This window comes from Furipterus horrens, unplaced genomic scaffold (assembly GCF_987537825.1).
Source record: "Furipterus horrens unplaced genomic scaffold, mFurHor1.1.pri manual_scaffold_4, whole genome shotgun sequence".
In the NCBI taxonomy this organism is placed as follows: domain Eukaryota; kingdom Metazoa; phylum Chordata; class Mammalia; order Chiroptera; family Furipteridae; genus Furipterus; species Furipterus horrens.
This window is the reverse complement of record NW_028327174.1, coordinates 16,735,779-16,757,390: the sequence shown is the minus strand read 5'-3', so window position 1 is coordinate 16,757,390 and position 21,612 is coordinate 16,735,779. Positions and strand designations below refer to the sequence as shown.

Below are 21,612 nucleotides of genomic sequence, written 5' to 3'. Positions count from 1 at the left end.
CTCCAGCAACCCCAGCTCCACCACACACTTGAGATTCCATATCAAGTGTCTGGGATCTAGTAATGGACATTCCCTCCCTTGTTGATTTTTCCCGTTAAACCAGTTGACAGTATCCAATGTAAAAAAATAAAATCACAAAGCACTGTTTTCTGTTCTGTAAGGGACAAGGACAAGCACATTTGGGAGTTAGAAACACTGACTTGTAACTTAGCGCGCAGGGTGAATTGTAGATGGCCCCTCGTGTCTGAGACTGGAACCACCATCTATGTGGAATTCTCGAGGTGCTTTTTAATCATGGAGTGTTCCTCTTGGTTAGAGGAGTGGCAAACGCACAGGGAAGCGTTTGAAGTTGGCACTTGACGCTGATTACAGTCAGGTGTTGTTAGGCTTCCTTGAGAACAGTCATTGATAAGAAGCAGCTGAACCATTTTATCATCTAAAGGTACAATAATATTTTAGAAGTGTAGGAAGAAAGACTGCACTCACTTATCATCCGGTATTGGAACAGATGGCATTGAAGGCATTAACTTTGGAAATGAATGTCCAGAAATTGATATACAGATTTATCCAACTTAAATAAGTGATTGTAACAAACACTATGGTCCAGGTACTGTGAACTGATTTAATTTTAACAACTCTATGAGGTGGGGCTGATCATAATCACCATTTTACAGATGAGGATGCTGAGGCACAGGGAGGTTAAGGAAGTTGCCCAAGGTCACACAGCGTGTAAGTGGCAGAGCCAGGTTACAGACCATACATTCTCTGCCCACCTTTCTCAGTCATTACACTATGTTACCTCTCTAATCAACTGCCTTTGCTCTTCCCACGTGCTGTCTTGAAATGTAACCACTCATGTAGGTTTAGGTAGTTATTTGGGCTTTAATGTAGCCAGCAACCTCTGGATCTTAAGGCAAGTACGAGCTTTCCTCCTAGTCAATTGTAGTACTGAAGACTGGTCTTCTTTTAAGTATTTATATTTTCCCTTTAAAGAGGTGGAACCAATCCCTAGGTGGTGCCCAGCCTCAGCACTGAGTGACTGTGTATTGAAACTCTGTACCCTGTCTGCTCTGTGGACAAAGGCAGGTATGTGAGAGTGGGCTCTGAGATCAGGTGAGCTTGGGTTCCCATTGCCGAGACGTGGGGCACTTTCTGCCAGCACAGCCCCAGGCACCTTGCTTTCTGCCCTTACCGCCAGGGTGACTCTATGAAAGCAAAGTCAGCACTTGTCTCTTCCCTGCTCAAAACCTCCCATGGTGCCCCACCTCAGTCAGAGTTAAAGCTGGTGCCCCTTCCATGGGCTTGGTTTGGGGCCCTGCCTGACCTGGAGAGCCTTGAGGAGTCTCACCGACTCATCCCTGACATCTCTTCCTCTCACCCCACTCCAGCCACACTCCACTGTCTTCCTGGAATTCCCTGGACCCAGTCCTGCATCAGCTTTTGTACCCTGGAAGCTTTTCTTCCAAATAGCCTGCTGGCTCTCTCCCTCACTTTCTTCAGGTCTCTTCTCAGAGGTCGCCTTCCCGGGGAGGACTTTCCTGACCATCCTATTTAAAAATAAATCTGACCTTGCCTCTGGCTCCCACCTAATTGCCATGGTTTTTGCTACTTTGTTTTACTCCACCTCTCTTTATAGGGAGAGTTTTGTAAAAGCAGAGCCTGAGACTTGGATTTGGATCCCAGTGGGAAGCTCTGGGGCATTACTGGCGCTGAGCAAAGGGGCCAGCCTGGTATGTCTCTGTATCAGTCAATCATTGAGTGTGGGCCACCCCAGCAGAGATGGGGGTTTATAATGGAAACCACTTAGCGGTGGGCGAAGGATGCAGTTGAGAGCTGCTGACGGCTCTGGAAGTGCGCTGGTCTGCGGAAAGGGACCCAGGGAGTGCATGAGTGTCTGTGGCAGCCCACTCATACTCAAAATTAGGTTCGCTCCATCTGGGTACAGCTTCTCTAAGACACTGTGGTGATCATTCCTGAGGAGCCTTCCAGAGAAGACTGATGGGATGCACTTCAACTCCCATGGCTCCACTGCTGCTAGCTTCCCTGAGGGGTCTGAACCCCTGGTTAGCATGTCCTCACCGCATCATGGTTGCTGTGTTGGAGTAAACTAAACAAAGTAGTATCAGGAGATGCCCCGCAGTGTCACCCGAGGTCAAACCGTATGTCTTCCTGCTCCCACGATGAAGCATCAGTCCTAACCTTTCCCAAAGATCAGGATCAATTACTCTTGCCACTCTGGTGCCCCCTGGCCTTGCCTTTTAGTCTTGGCATAAGAACCCCAAAATGACTGGCAACAATCATAGCTGTATATTCAGTGGAATTTCCATGGTATTTCAAAGTGCAAGAATTCTTCCTTGGGAATCAGGACTTCCAAACCCATAGAATCTGAAGTTGAAGGCATGAGATGTTCCTCAAGTGGGTTACTGGGCATGACGGTACTTCCACTCCTTGTTTCCAAGACTCTATTCTTATTCAACTTTATTATCCCTCCATCTCTCTCCAGCACATTTAGGATCCATTCCCAGGCACACTTTCCTGCCTCCTGCTGGTAAATGTTAGTCAGATCCTGCTTCTCTGGTGTATAGCCCCCTCTTCCGTGGCCAGGCCCAGTACGTGCTCAATGTGGGGTTTGGTTCTAGTTGTTGGTCTGGTGGCCAAGAAGGGAGGTAGGAACAGATTCTGAAGAGCATCAATGTTGTCTTATAAGTCACCTGCTGCATTTGAGGCTTTGCCTAATTTTCAAGTAAGGGGAGAAGGGACATATATACCTATCTTCCAACAAGGGGAAGTGGCCACTCTGTAGGTCCAGAGGATTCCGAGGAATTTAGGGTATAAGATGTTTGAGTGCAGGTGTCCCCTGATCCAAGTCTCAGGTGTCCTCTCATCGCAAGTTTTCAGGATCCCATTTCATATCAGGATCTCAGCTTTGGTGTAAGAGACCTACCTAAGCTCAGAATTCAACCTTCTCTGGGGTTCTGCTGGTTTTTTAAAACTAAGCTTTCGTTTTGGAAAAATTTTAGACTTATGGAAAAGTTGCAGAGATAGAACAGAGATTTTCTATACGTGTACTCCTTCCTTGGTTTCAACTGATGTTAACATCTGACATTACTGTGGTACATTGGTCAAAACTAAGACACCAACATTGATGAGTTACTAATTAAATGTCCCACTTTATTAAAATTTCATTACATTTTCCACTGATGTCATTTTTCCTGTTCCAGGATCCGAACCAGATACCACATTGCACTTAATCGTCGTGTCTCCTTAGTCTCCTCTGATCTGTGACTGTCTCTCAGCCTTTCTTGCTTTTCATGATTTGGACTGTTTTGAAGAATACTGACTGGCTATTTTGTAGGAAGCCCCTCAGTTTAGGTGTCTCTGATATTTTTCTTATGATTAGACTAGGATTGTGATTTTTTATTTTTGTAGGAAGGATACTACAGAGGCGACATGCCTTTCTCATCCCATGCTAACCTTGATTGCCTGCTTAAGGAATGTTCGCCAGGTTTCTCTGCTTTCCATACGCTATTCTTTGGAAGCAAGTCACTGAGTCCAGCCCACTCTCCGAGAGGATTCTGCCATTTTTACAAAAAAGTCTTGTGCCTAAACTTCAATTCTGTTTGCCCTCCAATTGCAGGAGAGAAGGGTCTCTTTAAATGGTGACAAGGAAGCAACCGACTCTTGCACTTTCCTTTAAATTAGTGATTGATCATCCAGGATCCTGTTATTTTCTCTTTTCAAAGTATCAGAGGCATTTAACAATAGCCGCTGAACTCCATGGAGAAATTATTGTTTCTCCACACCTCCCCAATCGCCAGAGCTATTGCATGGAGCAGAGTACCCCCTTCCACCTGCATTCCATCTCAGTTCGCCACAGGGGAAAGTCTTAGCATTCGCACTGGTGCCACACGCCAGGAACTGTCAACACCCCACCTGCCACCAGTGGCGGGGTCCTCATTGCCGGCCAGCTGGTGAGAAACCAAACTCCAAGATCTTGTTCTGCGAGTCTGCTTCCTACAACTGTCTCCTAGGGATGCCCCACCTCAGAGGCTCTGCCCAGAAGGCAGGGAACAGGGCCCCTCTGCTTTTGGGCTCTCAGCCTTCTCTCTTCCAACCATCTCTTATCTTCTCCTAATCCAGCAGTATATATTCTCGTCTGGGGTTTATTTTCTTTCTTTTTTTCAGTGTTTCCCAAATACCTTTACAATAACCAAATCCTCTATGTGCGTCTTAAAGTTTAGTGCAAGGACCATACCCTCAATGCCTACAGAGTGAAACAGGACCTTTTTTCTTTTTTTAACAAAGACACACTTGACATATTAACACAGACGTAGTCCCTACTTTGATGCGGAAACGTGTGATATCATTCAAAGTTCTTAGTTGCTTAAGCAGAACGCAGTTTAGTAAAGCATGTTAGGAAGCTCTCAGACCCTTTGGGGGGACCAAGTCTGGACGCTCCACTTCCAGGAAAAGGCAGGAGAGGACCTGTTGTATCATACCGCCCATGCTTGTCTCTATGTACGAATTAAGATTTGGTCCAGGGGTTCTGCCACAGCCGTCACAGCGGGATCAGCCTTCCACCTGCCAACCTTTGTGTCCCCGTTTCCCTTGCTCGCCACACTCTCCTCCTGTTGCTCCTTTTACCATCTAAATCCCACTTGGGTGCTACCGATTCACACACATCACGTCATCATGTATCAACGTCACAGCTGCACGAGAGCACAGAAGAAGAATTTTCTCTGCTGGTAAGGCAAGACTCAAAATGGCAAGGGGCAGTTAAGATATTGGGTATCTGAATGGTGGTTGACTATGTATTGTCTGTTTATTCCTACTCTAATCTTGTTTCCTCTAGTTCTCATAGAGATATATGTACAAAACATATTTTTCTTTTCTCTTCATTTTAACGGTAAGAAAAGCAACAGTGCAAGTGTAATGTTAAATGGCAACTGAGTTCAGTGTTGGAGTGACAATGGGGCAGTGGGGACTTTAGTAAACAGGAGAGCCACTTGTAGCCATGACGGAATGTGAGCTTCATAATTCCAGACCTTCAGATTTTTCAAAATAAGCCAGAAGGATTATAACATGTGAGAGCATGCAAACAGTCCCTTTTACATTTGACAGATGGTGTTCAGTTTGCCCACTTGTTTTTAAGAAGAGCGTAAACTCACTATAATGGACAGACTATAATCTGAACCTATAGAAGTCAGTGAAAAATCCTATCATCTGCTTAAAAGATGCCACAGAGTATCACCTCCTTAGAAGAACCACTTGAGGAGGAAAAGAGACGCAGCCAGCTGGCTGCACTGTGATGGGAAACGTACCTCTCCACCTCCACGTAGCATTTCATTAAGACTAAGAAACAAAGGAAAAGAAAAGAATCTGCAAATGAATTAATTTTCCACTGTATACCTTTTTAGCAAGCTTCAGTGACATCAATCTTAAGGTCAAACCTAACAGTGAGCTGGGTCATGCAATGGGGATGAAGTTCATTGATAACCTTCAGGAGGAAGCTGAGTGAAGCACCTTGTTGAAGACCCAGCCTCTTGGTCTTGGGCTGCCTCCCACTTCAGAGGACTTAGCTTCTTCATCTATAAAATGGCGAGCTAAAATCACTATCTACCTCATGGAGCTGTTTTGACATTGAAATGACTTAGCACCTATCAAAGTGCAACACGATATCCAGTATATCCAACATTTTAGCCGTTACCATTTATTTCAGTAGGAATAATTATGATGGTGACAGTAATGACATTTAGAAATGCAGGCTGCATCCTACTTCGTGTGTCTCTTTTCTTTCTTGGTACACGTTTTCTTTCCGAGTTCTGATCTTTCTTCTCCGCCCATGCTTCTTGCACTGTAGAAAAATCGATGGGACCAACGAGGAAGAAACTAACATTGAGCTGAACGAAGACGGAAGGCCGGTGCCGACGCCCAGGCAGAGCCCCACGCGCGGCGGCTGCCAGTGCTGCGGTGCTCCCAAGCGTTACATCATCGCCATCATGAGTGGGCTGGGCTTCTGCATTTCCTTCGGGATTCGCTGCAATCTTGGAGTCGCCATCGTGGAAATGGTCAACAACAACACAGTCTATGTTGATGGAAAACCGGAAATTCAGGTCAGTGTCAGTCTCCAGCGGGAGCACCTTTGGCCGTAGCTGTGCCAAAACTTTGTGAAAGAAAGCACTGCACCTCATTCATGGGGGTGACAATGTAGAGGGGCGTCCCTGTGACGGGCGCTGTGCAAGGTGATGGGGATAGGTGCTGGACGACACAGGCTGGCCCTTGTCCTCACAGAGACATATAAGCAAGTGTTGAGAATTTGGGGTTCTAGGTGCTGTGTTGGGGTGTTCAGAATGCTCAGGATCATATAGGAGAGAGGGCCTAATACAGAGTTTGATATTGTGGAAGAATTTCCAGAGAAATGGCTGGACCTGAAGGACGAGGAGGAATTTGACAAAGAGGGTTTTGGTGGGGTGGAAAGAAGAGAGGGAGAGAGGGAGGGAGGAGGGAGGAAGGGAAGAAGTGAGAGAGGGAATGGTGAGGTTAGAACTGAGACAGTAGTTCGTTTTTCCTGTGTTGTCGCCTTCTTTTGGCAGCCTGGTGAAGACTTATGAACCCTTCGTCCAAGTGATATTTTAAATTCTTAAAATTAAGTACATGGGATTATAAGGGAAACATATTAAAATACAGATATCAAAGTATTAAAAAATAAAATTTGCAATATAGAAACGTATGAGCTTCTGTCTGAGTACATTATATGACCAAATCTAGCCATGGGTCTAAACATCAGTATAATTTTAAATTTTAAACTATAAACAATAGTTTGAGGTAGTCATAGAGTTATAGGGACTGATAGCATGGCGGTGACTGTTGTCTACATTCGTAATCGCAGAAAATGCTAAATTTCAGTTAGTAATGAGTAGAAATTAAGATGCCGATTTTTAAAAATTTAAGTTCACAGGTCCACAGGATTTTATTCACAGAGTCGAGGTTAAGGACCCTGAAAGGGTAGAGTGTGGGGGTGAGCATCAGAAGATGCAGGCAGCGAGGTGAAAAGGGGTCAGATCACGTAAAGCCTGGTAAGCCACGTGGGGAGTCACGGATAGGCTTCAAGGAGAGATAATACCACACAATCTGTGCTCTGGAATGGTCACTATTCAGCCAGTGACCTCCCAATGGGTCGGGATTGATGTGAGTGGACACAGGAGGCCCCAGTTCAGGGGCTGTTGTAGTCATAAGTGAGCATACTCTGCCTGATGTGACTTAAGTGGTACTGTTTTTATGAATCACTGGAAAGATAGAAATCTGGTTTGCTTCTTAAATGATAGGCCTAGAATCATTGAAAAAGATGAAAATATATGCCCAGTAGATATGCAATAAATACATGTTTCATTGTACTAAACACAAGCCCTGGAATGACTCATGTGGAAATCCCTCCATTGGAAGAGAGGCCTCTAATAGTTGTCTGGTCTGGTCCCCGCCCACAACTGGAAAAACGTGTAGACCAGAGTTCCCCAAATTGCTGTCTATGAAGAAGGCGTCCTGTGAAATGGGAGCCCTCACTGTGCTGTGTTCCGTGAGGAACTCCGAGAGCAGCCGTGGGATGCTCTGTACTTCCTGGACTTGATTGCAGAATGCTTTCCTTTGCCACCTCTATTGTCGTTACCTGGACCAGTTGCTGCCAACCACCGATTTGGGAAAATTCAATTTCAATCCATTAAAAAGAAGTCCTTAGCTGACCTGTCGGGTTTTTTTTGTTTGTTTTTGTTTTTGGTTTGTGTTTTTAATCTAAGAGATTGTTCTGCTAAAAGAAAAGAACTCTATGGAGATTCTTCTCACTAGTCTCTTTTTGATGTCAGAGCTGAATCTGTACTAAGGGATATCCTAGATTTTGGGGGGAGTTAGGGGAGGGAGGGCAGTCAAGGTGTGGGGAACATGGCATGCATTTTTAAATAAAGAGTGGTGCATATTAGCGAGGCTTCCGATGTGTATCACATGCATTCTCCCAGCCTTTTGTGAGCAAGGCCAGCTAATTAAAACTTGTCTGCTGAGGCCCAGATCAAAACAAGATGCTCGTTTGCCTTTGTTTGTTGCCTGAAAAAGAGGCCTAGGTCAATAGAGTCTGCTCTGAGGCATACGGAAAAAGATTTTGATAAACAGGAGGAACAATGCTGGTGTGCGCTTTCTAGTTTCTATGGTTTTGCCCTCTGGAGCCTTTGAGAAATGGATTAAGATCTAAAATATACTTTATGTTGTCATTTTTGTTGGCTTCAAAAGGAGAAGTTGAGAAGCATTTTGGAAGTTGTAACACAACTCTGATTGATAGTAGGCTGTTTCCCTTTTATTCAAATAGAACAAAACTTAAATCTCAGCTAAGTGTGTTCAGCCTGATGACAAAGATATTTCACTAATTGCATTAAGAAAGGCTCTGGATGGCTGGTAATTTTGTTTGTTTGCTTTTTTATTTTGTGGGGGGAAATTGAGATATTTTGCACTGAGATAATTTTAAATCCTCATTTTCAAAAGAGTGCAAGAATTAAGCAGTATGAATAGACAGGTCTTACGAATATGTGGCATATATTTTATTGCTACTGGTATAAAAGATAGTTTTAGCTGATGTGTGAATAATCATTTGTAGTTTAATAATTATGAGTTTTAAAAGATGTGACTCTAGCATATGGTAAGCAAGAAGTAAATGCCTGAAGTTTGAGAAACCGCAGTTATTTCTCCTTACCCTTAGGAAAAGTCCAGACTCCTTCCCATGAATCATGAGCCCTGTAAGGTTAAGGGGATGGACTTTGGAACTGGCCAGACCTGGTTTCAAACTTGACTCTTGTTTATTAGGTCTGAGACCTTGAGCAAATTGCCTTTGTGTCCTGGTAAGGGATTGCTGGTTACAAAAGAATAGAAATTCCATAAAACTAGTTCAAGTTAAAAAGGGAATAACGGCAGGGCTATAGGGGATCTCATGAAAGTGAAGGGCAGAGTGCAGATCTGCTGCGTAAGTTTGTATGCTCTGTGCCCTGGACTGGGGGGGCCCAGCCTGAGCTGGGACTGAAATCCAGACTGTTCTCCGCCGTGAGGCAGAAAAGGAGTCTGTATGTAATTGTTTCCAAGGCATGAACAGAGGCCCTGCCAGGAAGGCCAGAGCAGAGCTGGACCTCATGGGGACTAGGAAATCCTTACTAAGGTCTCCAGGGTGCTCGCTCCTCAGGGTCTGTCCTCTGCTCCTCTCTGAGTCTGCTCCATTCTCTGGGTCTCTCCAGGGACTGTTTTCTTTCCTTTTCCGTGGTTACTCACTGCTCTCCAAAGCCGAAGTTCCTTGAGCCTTTGCCTTGCCAAGGAGGTGACTTACTTGTCCCTGACTGCAGTGGGGCTTGTTTCAGTTCTGTACTGTTTAACTAGAATCTCGGGGTTCAGACTGGCGAGAGAGGGGCAGAAGGAGGAGGAGAGACAGAGGCTGCCTGGCTGAGTCTGGCAGCACCTCCCTCTAGTGAGATGTCCACTCAGCAGAGGAGAGGCCCATGGTACTGAGGGGAGGGGGCGGATCCTTTTAGAAGGAAATGTGAGCAGGGAGACAGGAATCGGCATTTCTAACAATTCTTTGCTAACTCTCATTGCCCTTGTCGTGAAATGGGAATAGAAGGCCTGGTTTGTAGATCAAATGAGATAATTTGGTACTGATAATATTAAGTACCTATATTCGTTTCCTAAGGCTGCCATAACAATGGCCACAAACAGGGCAGTTTAAAACAAGAGAAGTCTATTATCTTACAGTTGTGGACATTAGAGTCCAAAATCAAGGTGTCAGTAGGATGGTGCTCCCTCCGAAGGCTCTAGGGGAGGATCCTTCCTGGCCTCTTGCAGCTGCTGGTGGTTCCAGGCATTCCTTGGCTTGTGGTGGCATCACTCCAATCTCTTCTGTGTCTTCAGATGGCCTTTTCCTATCTGTCTCAAATATCCCTGTGCCTTTCTCTCATAAAGACACATGTCATAGGATCTAAGGCCCAGCTCTATAATCCAAGCTAACTTATCCCAAGATCCTTGACTTTACTACATCAGCAAAACCCTTTTCCCATTTAAGGCAGCGTTCATGGGTTCCAGGGATTTTGTGTGTATATCTTTTGAGGGTCATTTTCACAGCCTAACACAGTGCCAGACACAGTGCTTGGCTTACACTAATGATTCATACTTGGGTCGTTTTGATTCTAATGGGGCTCAAGTGGTGATGAAAGCTAGTTCTCAGCAGGGCCAAGTGCTCCTCTTTGCTCCTCTTCATGTGTCAGCTCCTTCAGAGAATGGGCAGAAACACCATCTCCTCAGAGTTAAAGGCATGAGCAGGGGACAGTGTGGTTGGCACTCAGCCACTGGATGAAGTGGATTCCCCCTGCTTGGAACCTGGGTTATTCTGTGACTCAAGGCAAAGAAGTCTAGTCTCTACTTCCATAAAAGCAGAGGGAAGAACATAGTGTTTGGGGTCAGGCAGGTAAGAGGTCTCAATCTTGGCCTTCTTTGTAGCTAGTTGTAACCAATAACTTGTAACTAGTATGACGTTGGGCAAGTAAGTTACTCCCCCTAAATTTGAATTTACTCATCTACAAAAACAAAAACAAAAACAAAAAAAAGAAAAGAAAAAAGGAGCTAATAATAATTACCTTTAGTTGTTATAAAGGTTAAAGAAGGAAATATATGGAAAATGCCTTAACAAAATCATGTTTCTCTTCTGCTTGAATCTTCCAATGGTTTCCAGCTTTCTTTGAGCAAAAGTCCAGGTCCTTATAATGACTTAAAGGGCATTCATCGTTTGAGCCTCTCTTATTTCAACTCCTGCTCTCCTTTCCCTCACTCATTACCCTCTAGCTTTACTGACACCCTGCTGTTCCTCTAATATACAAGACACATCCCTACCTCAGGGCCTTTGCACTTGCTGTTTCTCTGTCTGAAAAGTTCTCCTCTCAAATAATGAATGCATGACTCAGTCCCTTCCTTTCTTTAAGGGCTTTACTCACAAGTTATCTCAGTGAAGTCTGTCCTGGCCCCTCTACCTAAAATCGCATGCGATCTCACTCCTACCTAATATGTTCTAGCCCCTTCCCTGCTTTCTTTTTTCTTCTCGTCCTCTCATCGCTGGTCACTATCTAACACACTATACTTGTTTACTATCTGCCATCCCTGCTGGCATCTCCACGAAGACAGCAATCACTGCTGTTCGTCACTGCCGTGTCCCCAGTGCCTAGAACAATGCGTGGCACATAGTAGCATAAAAATAAAAACTTGGTGAGGTGATTTGAATTAATGATCGTTACTCTTGAGCTTTAATGTCTCAATCGGCAAAATGGAAACTACAATACAGAGCAGGCCAATGTTACCTGTACTGTTATCTCCTAGAAGGCAAAGGCAATTCTTCTTTGAGTTTTTATTTACACCGTCTGGCACCTGACCCAGCACCCAGGAAGCACTAGGTGAATGTTGAATAAATAAGCAAATAACTAAGTAACAATTTGTGACAGGAAAGTAAACTGTCATGAAAGTTGATAAGATATAGTATATTGGTAATTAAGAACTCTTACTCCATAATAGGAATGCCTCGCGTTGTGATATCAGTCCTTTACAAAGCCATTCATTTGTTCATTTGGCAACTATTTACCTGCACCTTCTATGTTCCAGGTATTTGTTTTAGGTCCTGAGGCTGTAAAGTCAAAAGGACAAGGCTGCTACCTTAGAGTTGCATGCCACCCAGTGTGGGAAGCAGACACACGCGTGAGTGGCTAGTTTTAGGACAGCATAGTAGGGGTGGGTGCCCTGGCTGTACGACCAGAGGTCTGTGGAACAAGCACAGGAAAAAGTGACCCCATCAGTTCGGGGAGTTGGGGAGCCTCCTCAGAGGAAAGGACATTTGCAGAGAGTCCGAAGAAAATGAGTTACTGGGCCTGGGGAAGACAGTGAGGAAATGGACCCCTGCCTCAGACAACGGCATTTTCCGTGGCCCAAGCCTGTGGAAGGGCGTTTTATTGCTGTTGTCATTGTCACCGCAACAACTGCTGACATTTATTGAGTCCACATTGCATTACAGTGTTAAGTGTGTTAAATGCCAAATCTCTAAGCAGATGAATAACCTACTGGAAATATTGGTGCCATTTCTCTCCGTACATCTTGCGGGTATGGGTAGGTAGAATGAGTTTTATTACCTTTTCTAAGAAGTGAGGGACTTAAGACTCTCCTTCCTTTTGTCTTCTCTCTAAACTGGCTTTTGAATAACCCAGTAAATAACCGAGTAAGCTTAGAACTTATTTTCTGTTTTCTTCACAAGCTGCTTTACTTTCTTCGTGGCCTCATCATTATTTGGTATATATGAAGTCTGTCCATAAAGTACCCAGCCATGGAATAAGAAAAAATAAAGACATTTATTGAAGAAGATGCAAAATACAAGAAACATTGTACATAGGACAATGATGCCTCAGGCCCTTTCAAAGTAGGCACGTTGGGACCTCACACAGTTCTCCCAGTCACCATCAGCTGCCCCGTCATATTTCCCTGAATCTCACTGATGGTCTGAAATCTCTTCCCTTTCAAAGGAGATTTTAGTTTTGGAAAAAACCAGAAGTCACAGGGCACCAAATTTTGGCTGTAGGGGGGCTGAGCCACCTGGGAGAGTTGATGTTTTACAAAAAAACTCTGCACAAGACGTGATACATGAGTGGGAACGTTGTCCTGATGAAGCTGCCAGTCGCCAGTTGCCCATAGCTGCGGCCTTCTGTATCATCTGAATAGTTTCCACAGAGGGATGTTCAAGCTTAACACAAAATTTGATGTAGATTCATTGCTCTACTCAATCAATCATTTTAAAATATGACAGCCACACAGTACACATGCTCACTCTGACTAGTACAGTCATCATTGTTCATACATGCGCATTCCAGTCCACTCTTCCTGGCTGCCAGGTTACATCGATGTTGTACAAACTGTTCTCGTTATATTAACAATGGTTAGACTCTTTCTGGACAGACCTCATATATCTGCATATAGATACATCTGTTTGGTGTATATATATACCATATATATGTATCATTTCCTTCTGATATATAGTATATATTGTATATATTTATATTTGAACATATACATATATTTAAATTTGAGCACATTTTCTTACCACAAGGTGAGCTCTTTTAGAGTAGGTATTCTGTTGTGTTCACTGCTATATCCCAAGCACACAAGAGGCCCTCCATAAATAATTGTTGAATAAAGGAAGGAAAGAAGGAACTTGTGGGGTTATCACATAGGAGCATCAGTTAAAAATGGTGGCCAAGTGTTTTCTGACAAACACAACTGTATCTGATTTCTTGTTTTCAGAGAGCACAGTTTAACTGGGATCCAGAGACAGTGGGCTTTATCCACGGATCTTTTTTCTGGGGTTATATTGTGACACAGATTCCAGGTGGTTTCATTTCAAACAAGTTTGCTGCTAACAGGTAAGATACACCTATGTAACATGAGTGCTGCATGGACCATAACATAGCTTTGTACTTGTACCAAGTCTGCAGAGCTGGCTCTCAATTTGGGGTACAGAATGAAAGATAGGATCCATGCCAATAGATGTGATTCACAGATATCAATACCATGTGATCCTGTTCTTGAGTCTCTTTTTATTTAATCTAATTTATCTTGCACTTTTTAAAATGATAAAGCAGCAAAAAGAACAATTGACTCTGAGTCAGGAGAAATAGTTTCTGGACCCTAATTAACTCACTTGGTGACCTCTACTGAGTCACCTTCCTTCCTTCTCTGGTCCTCAGTTTCCACACCTGTGAAATAAAGCATGGATTAGATTGTGGCTGAGCCCCTTTGACCAGTAGCATTCTGTGATCTTATGTAAATATCATCCAGTACCTTACAGGTTTTGTCATCCGTGTGGTAGGGACTGGCCTCTCGATTGCAAGTTGTCTTTAATGTCCTTGAGATTCCACAGTTAGGTGTTTGGGCAATTAAAAGTAGCCAGGACAGAATGAGGTGCCACAAGAAGCAGTGAGTTCTGTTATTCAAGGTATTCAAGCAAAAGAGGATGGCCACTCGGAGGGGAGGCAGGGTGTCTAGGTACCAGAAAGGAGAGCGCTAAATATTTGCCTTCCAGTTGTGTGTTCTGTGTGACTTTACATGCATGGATTTTGTAAAGTATGCATTTTACAAAGCAGTGTTTTTTTTAAAAAAGATTTTATTTATTTATTTTTAGAGGGAGGGGAAGGGAGGGAGAAAGAGCAGGAGAGAAACATCAATGTGAGAGAGAAGCATCCATCAGTTGTCTCTTATGTGCCCATTGTGGGCTGAACCTGCAACCCAGGCATGTGCCCTGATCAGAAATTGAACCTGCAACTTTTTGCTTTGCGGGATGGTGCCCAGCCAACTGAACCACATTGGCCAGGGCTAAGGCAGTGTTTTTCAAATTCTAAAACACAACTCTTTAGATGGTAATAAACTCAATACAATTATTTACCAGTGAGCATTTTCTAAAAGAAAGAGATAAATAGAAGATAATTAAATAGAATAAAATAGAATAGAAAATACCTTAACTCATTGCACATTTAAGTTTTGGTGTTTGAAATTTGTTTCAGTTACATTTTCTTGTATGAGTATGTATTGAGCTGCAATATAAAATGTGTTTTCTTTTATGGGTCAAGGTAAAAAAGTTTGAATGGCACTACCACAAGATCTAAATATGTATAAGCATGACTCTATTTACTTATGTTCTTACTTAATTTGTCTTGTCTTATTGCTACTTACCTATTATATTCTTTTTAAAAAAGTGATAAACATTGGCTCTTGTGGTCTCTGAGGGTTACTGCTTACACTTCTGCCTTAAAAAGAAATCATGCATAATTTCCTGCCTGTGAAATGGGCTGAAGCATCATTAACACACATGAGAAAGGAAGAAAATGCTGCCCGCTCTCTTTTCTCAGGATGTGCTGGTCAAGGCAGGGAGGAGAAGGCAAGAGGCCCGGGGCTGAGACAGGTCCAAAGCCTGTCCTGTGCTTGGCTGGTCCCAGGACACAGCATGCTTCCCAGATGGTCTGTATCTCCTCCTGGTAAAGTGAGAGCAGATTCGTGAAGCAGGGGGCACAAACCAAATGTGCACAAGTCACGAGGTCATAGTCAGAATACGTCAGGTGGATAGAACCAAGCAGAATGATGGGTCTCCAGCAACCTTACCTCATGCCAGTTAATCACCAGTGTCAGGACCTCATCCAGGCAGGACATGCCCCTATTTGCCCAAAACATGTCCATACTTGTGCCATGGACTGGAGCTTGGAAATCAAAGCAGCCCAACAGTCTAGTTTGAGACACACCTGACTGTACACATCTATTTTTCTTTCTATTAATTTCCATAGTGATCTTCCATGATCTGTTAGGTTCATTTCTGATATTTAACTGAAGTGCCACATCTGTGAGCAGGTCTGCCCAATAACATAGTATTTTGGTCCCTCAGGGTCTTTGGAGCCGCCATCTTCCTAACATCGACCTTGAACATGTTCATTCCTTCTGCCGCCAGAGTGCATTATGGCTGCGTCATGTGCGTAAGGATTTTGCAAGGTCTGGTGGAGGTAGGAGGTTCTTTCCTTAACTGTTTTTGATATCACTGGAGACAACACGGTCCTTTAGAATATTCAGCTTCTGAAGGAAACTCCTTTTACTCAGTTTTCCTATCTTCCAACTTGTATTACTATCTCAACTCTTTGGTTATGACTACAGTTATGAATACTTTAATTTAAAAACCTTGTGTAATTCCAAATTTAAACACAACAAAGGACCATTTCATAGAGTTCAGAATTTCAGCTGAGTGAAGAATGATCTTGGAGATTGTCTAATCCAACACTTTTCATTTAATAAATGATGAAACTAAAGCCCCAGACCTACACTTCACATGGCAAGGGCTCTTCCCACTGAAACAATTTAAGTGGATTTATTAATAAATCTATAGTTCTTCAAGAGTATAGTCTTACACAGAGATTTAACGTGGTAGCATACTATAGCCAGAGGACTTTGCCAACCCCCAGCTCTGCCACTGTAGTGTAGAAATAGTTGGAGACAGTATGCTAACAGATGGGCGTAGCCGTGTGCCAAAAACCATAAAAACACAGAACCTCATTATAAGCAACAATATCTTTAAGATCTACCCTGGCTGGTTTGGCTCAGTGGATTGAGCGTCGGCCTGCGAGCTAAGTGTCGCTGGTTCGATCTTCCAGTCAGGGCACATCAGAGAAGGAAAACTCTGACTCCAAAAAACCTCCGCTGCCTTGCGGCATACCTCTTCAGGGGAAAGGCTAAGGGAGTAAACCCCGACAGAAAATCCGGAGCCGGAGTCCCTAAGGCGGTTTGACGTTGTAGTCAACACCGGCAACTCCTGCGGCGCACCTGAAGCCAAGCTGTATTGACTCCGTCTTTCCCTTGGACCCTTTAGCTGCGAAGAGAGGGGGGGTCTGCTGCATGGGCAACAGCAGACCCTCCATATCACCCTGCCCAGGCTCTGTAGCTTCAGCTTCACTGGAGAGGACACTCCAGCGTCATCGCAAGATGTCGATTCAACACGGGAGGAGACAGATACCATGTCACTCCCGAGTCGGACTGCACAGCCATTCTCGGCGGTGCAGATAGACTCTTAAGAAGCTACACCATCGTCTCTCGAGACGGACGGCTGCCGCCGCCGCCGACGACAATGACGATCTTTAAGATCATGGGTTTGATGTGCTAGTTACATTTTTTTCTGAAGCATGGTAGAATATATATGTCACATTGCATTAAAAAGTGTAGGTGGTTATAGCTCCTCAAATCCAACTCTAGTCTCACTAGAGTGACATACACCACATTTTTGAAAACACTGATATGGTGGAAAGAGCATGATACTGCAGTCATGAAGACTAGAGTCTAGCTACTCAATGGCTCTGACCTCAGATTTCTATGTCTTGAAATGAAAGGGTGGGCCAGCTGATTGCAGAAGTCCCTTTCTATAGTGATGTTCTGTCTAATATGAAATAGAGAGACCCTCTCCCCCATTCTCCATCATGCTTACCTTTGAAGTGGCATTCAAATCTCAACATCTGTGCTGCCAGTCAAAATAGCGTGCTATTGAGTGCCTATAAATTGGGCTTTTATATTGTAGCCTGTGTTAAAGATGCAGGATCCACATTGTAAACACAAACAGAAACGAGTCAAATCAAATGTTCTATTTTCAACCATTTTGCCAGGGTGTGACCTACCCAGCCTGCCATGGGATGTGGAGTAAGTGGGCACCACCTTTGGAGAGAAGCCGACTGGCCACGACCTCTTTCTGTGGTAAGCGCATTAGAATCCTAACAAGTTTCATTTGAGAATGCTTAGGCTTCAAGTGAAGAGCCTGCTGAACAGAACCTATTTTTTTCACATAACAGAAATCCAAAGGGGAGTGGTTGCTGGTGGATGCACAGCTGAGAGGTCTTTACATCTTTAGCTTCTCTTGTCTTCAGAAACCACATCCGTCCTCTTGTTTGCAGCTCAAGAGCATCTCCATCCCCACTACTGACCTTGTATCAACTCCAGAAAAATATAGAATTTCGCCCCAGTTGATCTTCAGAATTGTCAGAGCCTTGACCTTAATTTCCTTGGAGGGTTTATTTAAGGCCTTTCATTCTGATTCACCAGGAAAACAAGCATGACTAACGCCACTTCCCATTCTTAGTGCCTTTATAGCCCTAACAGGGTTGGTTTAAGAAGTGGTTTGACTTTCCAGGGAAGGCACCTGATCGAAGTCACAGGCTTCATTGCATTTCCCTAAGGTGTGGCCTTGGTTTCAAAGAATGGTCATGAGAAAATGCCATTAGAAGGAAACCCAGGCTTGGGGCTAATTGGTTCTTATACTGGAAAAAAAAAAAAAAAAAAATTTGGAGTTGAGGAGGACTTTAGAAAACATTTAATTCCAGCCATTGTTAAATAGAGGTAAAGGAGGGCGATGTGTGTGTGTGTGTGTGTGGGGGGGGGGATATAAATTCTCACAGCAAGTGAGGACAGAACTGGGAAGTCTCCCACCCCCAATTCAGCCATTCTCCACTCTCCACGTTATTCAACAAGCGTTCGAGGGCTTCCTCTGCCCTCCGTGGTGGGCACACAGAGGGATCGAGACACAGTCAGCTCCCCTGGTCAAGGTGGGTAAAGTGTCTTGTTGGGATGCACTCAGCGGCTGTGAGTGGGCGTGATAAGAGACTCCATGCAGCGTTGTCCGGAAGGAGGAGAAAGAATTTGTTCAATAGACAGGGAAGAAGGACAGTTTCAAGTCATAAAATTTCCCGCAGGAAAGAATGCTTCTTACTGTGAGGAATTCTAGGGCATTTTTGAGTGGGTGAGGCAGGCCTGAATAACTTAATAGTTCAGCTTAAATGTTTTGGATTCCTGCAGACCTGGGTTGCTGTCACTCACATCTGTGTAACCTCAGGCAACTTACCTCCCCGCCTCCAGCCTTGGTTTCCTTCTTGTAAAATGGGGGTGATATTGGTACCAAGGTCATCAGGTTGAAAAGACAGTTAAATAAAATCACGGGTCCAGGATACTCAGCACAGTGCTGGGCACACAGAACACACTCAGGGCATCTTAGTGGCCGGCTATCCCCTGACCCTCCCTGTCCTGGCCATCTCTCTGCAGCGCCTAGACAGGAGCCTTCCACCCCTCACTCCCAGGGTGTTCAGTCTGGGGAAGAAGACCAGCCTCTCCACACATAAACAATGGATTGGGTATAGCTCTTTCTGGAATGTTCTGGAATGCTTGCCTTATTGCTTTGAGGAAGTCTGAGGTTAAAAAAAAAAAAGTGCACTGTCATTCTATACATGAGAGTAGCAGCAATAGTTGGTGTTTGAGCAGCACTCATTACAGCCTACAAAACATCTTCACATACAAGGGTTATTTGCTCCTCAAGTCAGTCATGTGACGTAGAGGTTTCATCCCATCTTCTTCCTGAGGAAGATGGTTTAGGAGATTGAGAGACTTCCCCAGGTGTCAGGATGCCCAGATTTGGGATTCCAGGTTGGGCCTGTCGTAGCCAGTCATGCTCAGTTTGGGAAGGTGGGATTTAATCTCCTTCTCTGGGATTCCCCAAACCCCCATTTCCTGAAGGTCTTCCTTGACATTGCATTCTGGGCTACAAAATTGCCTTTTGCTGCTCACTTTTTCTGAAGCAAGACTTTTTTCCAGTCACAGCCCAGAGGGAATTTCAGATAGCTATTTTTAAAAAAAATTCAGTTAATATTCATTGGGAGTTTGCAGGGCTCATGTTTCTGCAGCAGTCATTGCGGAGCTGCAGGGGACAGTGGAGGCCAGGCCACCGCCTGTGCCCTCATTATCTTGTCTAGACAAGATAAACAGCCACACACAGGTAGGTATGTACCAGGTTAAGTATTTACAAAGTCAGATATAAACTTAAAAATGTACTCATTCAGGAGGTGGATGGTTCATCCTGCCATCAAACTGTTCCCTGATTTTAAAATATCACAACTCTTAAAAGCATGATCCTTTACTAGTTTGAAGTCCTTTTTTTAAAGATGCAGGTGATAATCCTTCTCAACTGTGAGCTCTGAAAGGCAGATCCATGTTTCTTTGCTTGCCGTCTTTAGCACGCAATATTGCTCCTGGTTGAATTTTTCAGACTTCTCTTGGGTTTTTCTCATCTTTTTATACCGTTCTGTCATTAATTTCAAATTGCTGTGCCTGAACAATCTTGGTCTAATCCCTCCATGGCACTTGGATGAAGTTCAAGGGCTCTCTGGTGACCTTTTCCTCCTGGAAACCCTGTGTTAAGGGATGCTGAGAGTCTGCCTGTCTCTCTGCAGGGAGGCATTCTGGCTCCTGCCCAATTTGACCCAACCACATGAACTCCAAATGGGTAGGAAGGGCTTCCATGACGATTGGTAAGTATCTTTTAATCTTTTCTTGTTCTAGGTTCCTATGCGGGAGCAGTGATTGCCATGCCCCTGGCGGGAGTGTTGGTACAGTACATTGGCTGGGCCTCTGTCTTTTATATTTATGGTGAGTGATTTGACTTCAGGAGTTCCCATGGGTGACTCATAGAGGTGGTATTTGACTGTATAATGGGATAAGCTAAGAGTTTACTCTATGAAAATAGAGAGTACTAACCCAGGTTTATCATATGAAAAAAATACTTGTTTACCTATGATTCATTTAACATTTATATTAAAGCTGAGTTTCTTAATAAGCAGAATATTATCTTTCTTCAAATATCAGTTAATACCCTAGCTGCTGTGGCTCAGTGGATTGAGCGTCGGCCTGCAAACGAAGTGTTGCTGGTTTGATTCCCAGTCAGGGCACATAACTAGGTTGCACGTCAGGTCCCCAGTTGGGGGTGTGAGTGAGACGCAACCATCTCTCCATCTCTTTCTGCTTTCCCCTCTCTCTAAAAATAAGTAAATTAATTAATTAATTAAATTAAAAATGAAAAAGACTGCAAGCCTTGTATAAATAAAGCAGGTTATGAGGATAAAAAAAAATCAGTTAATAACAACAAAATATGTCCTCCTAGCTGAACATAGTACTATTTGAGAATATTTTGAAAATTGAAAACTTTAGAGATGGAAGAAAATGAGACCCTATCATCAAGCCTTTTGTTTTTTAACTGCAGGTATGTTTGGCATTATTTGGTACATGTTTTGGCTGTTGCAGGCCTATGAGTGCCCAGCAGCTCATCCAACAATATCCGATGAGGAGAGGACCTATATAGAGACGAGTATAGGAGAAGGAGCCAACTTGGTTAGTCTAAGTGTAAGTATCAAAGGATAGAGGAAGACTTGCCTCTCTCTTCTCTGTGAGAATTTCTCTTGGTGATTATGTTGTCCTTTAAAAAAAAAAAACATGTAAACTGATGGTTATCAGATGGGAAGGGGGTTGAGGGGCTGGGTATAAAAAGTGAAGGTATTAAGAAATACAATTTGGTAGTTACAAAATAGTCATGGGGATAAAAATACGGTGTAGGGAATATAGTCAATAATATTGTAATAACTACGTGTGGTGCCAGGTGGGCATTAGACTTTGAGGGGAAAAATCACTTGTAAATTATGTAAATGTCTAACCACTATGCTGTGCACCTGAAACTAATATGAAATAACATTGAATATCAACTGTAATTGACAAATAAAAGAAAAAAAATGACATGTCAATATATTCATTAAAAATCCCACGGTATTTTTATTCCCTAGAAATTTAACACACCATGGAAAAGATTTTTCACATCATTGCCAGTTTATGCAATCATTGTGGCAAATTTTTGCAGAAGCTGGACCTTTTATTTGCTGCTAATAAGTCAGCCTGCTTATTTTGAAGAGGTCTTTGGATTTGCAATAAGTAAGGTAAACACATGGATGCTTCAAATGTTCCCAAACTTTAAATCTCTTGCTTCTACTGAGAAAAATCTTTGCATGTTAACATAAATTGCTGATTATAATTTATAATCCTGGAGGTCAGACAAGTCATACATTCTGTGCATAGTATACATAATTATTTAATTTCTTCTTAGTAAGGATCAGAGCTGTGGTAAGCTGCTTCTTGAAGATTTATGTTCTATACAACCTCAACGTGTTTTTGAAGCTAACT

General features: G+C 43.4%; 1 protein-coding gene across 1 annotated transcript in view; it reads left to right on the top strand.

The window, feature by feature from the left end:
* SLC17A8 (solute carrier family 17 member 8) overlaps positions 1–21,612 on the top strand; it is a 37,190-nt gene that overhangs the window by 2,104 nt on the left and 13,474 nt on the right. The window contains exons 2-8 of the mRNA XM_090275367.1: positions 5,861–6,113; positions 13,348–13,466; positions 15,476–15,590; positions 17,232–17,319; positions 19,948–20,034; positions 20,645–20,784; positions 21,219–21,368. Coding sequence (XP_090131493.1) covers positions 5,861–6,113; positions 13,348–13,466; positions 15,476–15,590; positions 17,232–17,319; positions 19,948–20,034; positions 20,645–20,784; positions 21,219–21,368 — 952 coding nt within the window. The remainder of the gene's footprint in view (positions 1–5,860; positions 6,114–13,347; positions 13,467–15,475; positions 15,591–17,231; positions 17,320–19,947; positions 20,035–20,644; positions 20,785–21,218; positions 21,369–21,612) is intronic.